General features: G+C 42.3%; 1 protein-coding gene across 1 annotated transcript in view; it reads left to right on the plus strand.

Annotated features, from left to right (window-relative positions):
- LOC104546009 (ribose-phosphate pyrophosphokinase 1) overlaps positions 1-4,497 on the plus strand; it is a gene marked incomplete at its 5' end in the record, with an annotated part of 7,220 nt that extends 2,723 nt beyond the window's left edge. Inside the window, 3 exons of the mRNA XM_010191286.1 lie at positions 1,574-1,747; positions 2,453-2,612; positions 4,283-4,497. Coding sequence (XP_010189588.1) covers positions 1,574-1,747; positions 2,453-2,612; positions 4,283-4,375 — 427 coding nt within the window. The remainder of the gene's footprint in view (positions 1-1,573; positions 1,748-2,452; positions 2,613-4,282) is intronic.
- Between the last annotated feature and the right edge of the window lie 4 nt (positions 4,498-4,501).

Genomic DNA, 4,501 nt, shown 5'->3' on the forward strand with positions numbered 1-4,501 from the left:
TATTTTTCCTGGGGATCATTTAGGTTTTTTGGGCTACATGGAGTATTAAATAGCTTCTATAATCACAGCTGGCGTAGGTATGAATTGTGCAATTACTACATCCCTTGGACTAAACCAGGATTTTTCTAGAAGGGTTATTACGCAGGTTGAAGGAGGAACTCATGTAGTTCATACCCCTGTGCCAAGACAAGGCTATTGCTGCTGATTAGGGATACATTTTTATCCAGGCTGTTTTCTCTGCAGTATTAAGCTTAGTCTGTGAGACATTTTCTTACATTATTACTCTTTATTTGAATATCTAGCTGGGACTTAAGTCTGCTGCTACTCTTCCTCTTCCCTGAGAGCAAGGAAGATGGATGGTTCCTTTCCAAAAAGCAGCAGCATATGTTATAGCACATTTCTACTTTGACAGGCTGACAATCTCCCATCTTTCTGCAGATAAATGTGCCAGTTTGTGGGCAGTTCAGAATGTTCTCAGGTGCTTATTAGGAGAAACTAGGCTGTTCCTTCATGCTTCAGTGTAAGAGCTGCATGTGAACAGCAAAGGGATGCAGCTGTATTTAATCCAGGACTGTCTGTCACACCAAAAAGTTAAGGAGTGCTGACCTGATTAACATAGTGTTAAGCTCTCTGTTAAAAACAGCCAAGAGATATTACCACTGTAGCTATTCCTGTAGCTTTGTTGTGGCCCATGTATTGGATGAGACCCTTTGTACATTCAGCTGCTTCTGTAGCTTATTGCATAATGCAGTATATGAAATGCCAAGTCAGCCAACTATAATCGGACTCCTGAAGAAACCTCTTCAAAAGCCACTCAAACTGAAATGTGTCAGTCCTAGCTGGTGCAATATTTTATGGAGATACTGCAGGACTAAATAAACAGTTTAATTTAACAATCTTGGGTAGGAGAAGGGTGATGAGTCTGATCTACCAGGGCTAGGAGTCCACTTATCACAAGTGTAGAATTTCCTAGGGGCATAGGTATTTTGTTCCTTCTCCCTCTTAATGCTTTTAAACTCTAGTATTCATCAGTATCAATATATAAAGTTTAGATCCCTTTAGTAAGGTTGTTCTGTGATCACTTTAACCAAAGTAAATGTGAGGTGGTGGATTTATATTTCTTGGATGTGTACTTCTGCTGCTGTCCTTGTATGCGTGGCAGTTGAATGCTTATATGAGTGTAAGTGGGTCTCTGTCATAGCGCAGCTTAAGCCTTGCCAATGTAGTGTTGCAGAGATGACAACTTCCCAAGCATTCTGATAGATTCAGGTTTGCCACACCTGCTGGCTGAGGCTTGTTTTGAGCTTTAAATGCAAATTAATTAACAGTGGTCAGGACGAAAGACTTTTATCTTAATCTAGCTGCTGTCATCAGGACAGGTTAGATCAGAGATTCCAGTTTTAACTGCTTGAAGGGAAACCGAGGTGGCAAAGTGTCTTCTATTAATTGCTTCGGAGCAGTAACAGATGTGGTGACAGCTTCTTTTACTGCACTGGCAGTTGGTGCTTAATAGTTGTAAAAGGTTCAATCGAAGCTGTTGTGTGGAGTTAAGTGGAAACTGTTCTCTCTTCAGAGTGACCTCCATTGCAGATCGATTGAACGTAGACTTCGCCCTCATTCACAAGGAGCGCAAGAAGGCCAATGAAGTGGATCGCATGGTGCTGGTGGGTGATGTGAAGGACAGAGTGGCCATTCTGGTCGATGATATGGCAGACACATGTGGTACCATCTGTCATGCTGCGGACAAGTGAGTAGGGCTGACTGGTTCTTTCCTAAATCAGAAACCCGCTATAAGTGAATGCTGTGTAATGAATTAATGAGACAATTTGCATGTAAAGTTTCACGAAACATACTGTTTCCTGATTATCCATCTTGTGCCATACAAAGTGAGTAAAACCTCTAGTAATAAAGTTCTCACAGTGGGAATAGCTGGAAGACCATAGTGTCTTTTGTATTTGAAAAATGCTAGTGTTAAAAGCAGGTTTTCCAGTGGACCATCACTGACTATGCTAGGCAGAACCAAAGGCTTTCTGGTCCATCACTTTAAGGTCAAGCAGCTGAATTTCTATTGTAAATAAGCTTTTCAAGCTTTGATGTCTTTCAAGCCTTCTACAGTAGAAATGCCAGTATATGCAACACTCAGTATTAAATATCTGCTACCTTGTGTTGGCAGAAAACATGGAAAGTGATTTGCATGATCTAGTCCAAATATCCCAGGGTTAGGAACAGTAGATTGTTTTCAATGTGTACTCTATCTGTGGTGGCATTTGTCGGACATACTAAACTGTTTTCTTCCCCCAAATCAATAGGGAGCTGGAGGGGGTACTAAAGGTAGCCTGTCATCTAAGCATGTGGTGGTGTCTCGTTTCATGCTTACCATGTGCCCTGCACTAATGTCAGTTCAGTACTTCCTAAGAATTTCTCATCCTTCTGCTTTTTGTTCCCTTTGTAGGCTTGTGTCAGCTGGAGCCACCAAAGTTTATGCCATCCTAACTCACGGGATCTTTTCTGGGCCAGCAATTTCTCGGATCAATAATGCCTGTTTTGAGGCAGTTGTAGTCACAAACACAATACCCCAGGAGGACAAGATGAAGCAGTGCCCTAAAATCCAGGTGAGCATCTGCTTTCTCTTCTGCCACTCCTGGGGATGGCAGCACTTGCCTGTCCTCCTGTTGGTGGAAAAACTCTGTAATACTGTCTAGTGCTTACAGCAGTTCCACTATACTGGAATCGGTGGTAATGTTGACTGGTTTAAGCAGTGTCCCTTCTTTTTGTGAAGCAAAGTGGGCCTGGTCTGGCAACGGTGAATGCTTCTGTTTTGTCCCACAGACAAGTCGTCTTGGTTTAATTAAGAGCAGTTCACACAGCTCCACTGCAAAATGTTCAGATACTTGCCAAAGAGAGGCAAAAACACTTTGCCATCCATATGAAAGCTAAAAGCTGGTCTCTTGATGCTCACTCTGTGTGTCGGGTTTTCCATTTTGGAAAGCTATTGTGGCACTTTGTTTCCTGGAAGGGAAAAAAAAGAATAAAAAATGGTTGTACAACTTGAGCTAGGCAGAACTTGAGGATTTGTGTGTTAAAGCTGCAACTTTGAGCATTCAGGTGTACCAGGCCCATTAGAAGCTTCAGGTTGCTGCTATATCATGCACACAGCCAAGGACATCCTAAATATCAACTTCACAGCACAGATACATAGGACACAGACATTTGGAGAAGTTTTGGGAAGTGATGGCACTGCTGAGTCTCGGCTAGTGCTGTGTTTTAAGTGCAGCAGGTCTCCTAGGACTGGGGTTCTGGTGAAAAGGAAGCTCAACCAGTTGCAGCTGCAGTGAATTTTAAGAATTTTAAGCTGGTTTTGGAAGTAAGTTAGAAGCTGATTGCAAACTGCTATTGGGTTGCTATTTTTCAACACTAACCTCTGGATGATGTTCCTGCAGCTGAGCACATCTAAAAGGTGTCTGATGCTCCAGCGTCTTTCCAAGCTCCACACTACAGTTAATGTAGGCAAAATGTTAACCTGGTAATTGATACGTAAATAGCTGTAGCTAAAGATTGCAGTGGGGTAGTTTTTCAGGCTCTTGCTTAACATCTCACTCCTTACACTAACATCTGATGTTCAGTGTTGAGTACTAGAGGATTTGTTGGTTTTTTTATTTCCTTGGGAGGCAAACTATCCAGAAAAAAGAAAATGTTAAATATGTATTTCACTTTGTCTCCTTAACACACCGTGAACACTGTTATTTAGACTACATATATCAAAATGTTCTAGCTGCTGGCGTTCAGAGCTGGAGTTTTATTGAGACTTGATCCTCTCTGGATTACCCCACCAGGTGGAGCCAGCACAGGGACTGGGAGCTGAGCTGCAGCACATCAGCTTCACTTTCTTAGACTTCTGGCAGGGATGGTAAAGCCTCATGACTCAAGGGAAGTGATCTGATCTTGATTTAGACTCCCCTTCTCTGCAGCCTACACAAAGTGAATAAGATAGTCCTAGGGTAAACTGACTGAAGCTTAGGGAGGCCTGGCATAGAAAGGTGACAGTAGACTGTCATCCTGACAAAGATCAACAGTGAAATAATTCTTACAGTGCTCTATGTAGAATATCTTCAGAATTACATGTAATTAAATCCCAGTTCTGTGTGGAAGTCATTTGTCTGCATCTGGCATGTTATAAACGTGGGTGATAAGTTTCCTCTGTAATTTCTTCCTAACCTACCAGCTTTCTTCCAGGCTTGATGTCTTTTCTCAGTGACATTGGTGCATCTTTCTTCCCCTCCAGGTGATTGACATCTCAATGATCCTAGCAGAGGCCATCAGGAGGACTCATAATGGGGAATCTGTCTCCTACCTATTCAGCCATGTCCCTTTATAACAACAGATGCCAGCTGCTGCTTGTATGGCTTTTTTTTTTTAAAAACCAAAAGTTGTTCAGCTTGTTGTAAAGTTCAGTAGAAGACTCTGCTTGTTCCAGTGCAGTTCTCCACAGCTCCTCCTGCTG

This window comes from Mesitornis unicolor, unplaced genomic scaffold (genome assembly GCF_000695765.1).
Source record: "Mesitornis unicolor isolate BGI_N332 unplaced genomic scaffold, ASM69576v1 scaffold7639, whole genome shotgun sequence".
Taxonomy (NCBI): domain Eukaryota; kingdom Metazoa; phylum Chordata; class Aves; order Mesitornithiformes; family Mesitornithidae; genus Mesitornis; species Mesitornis unicolor.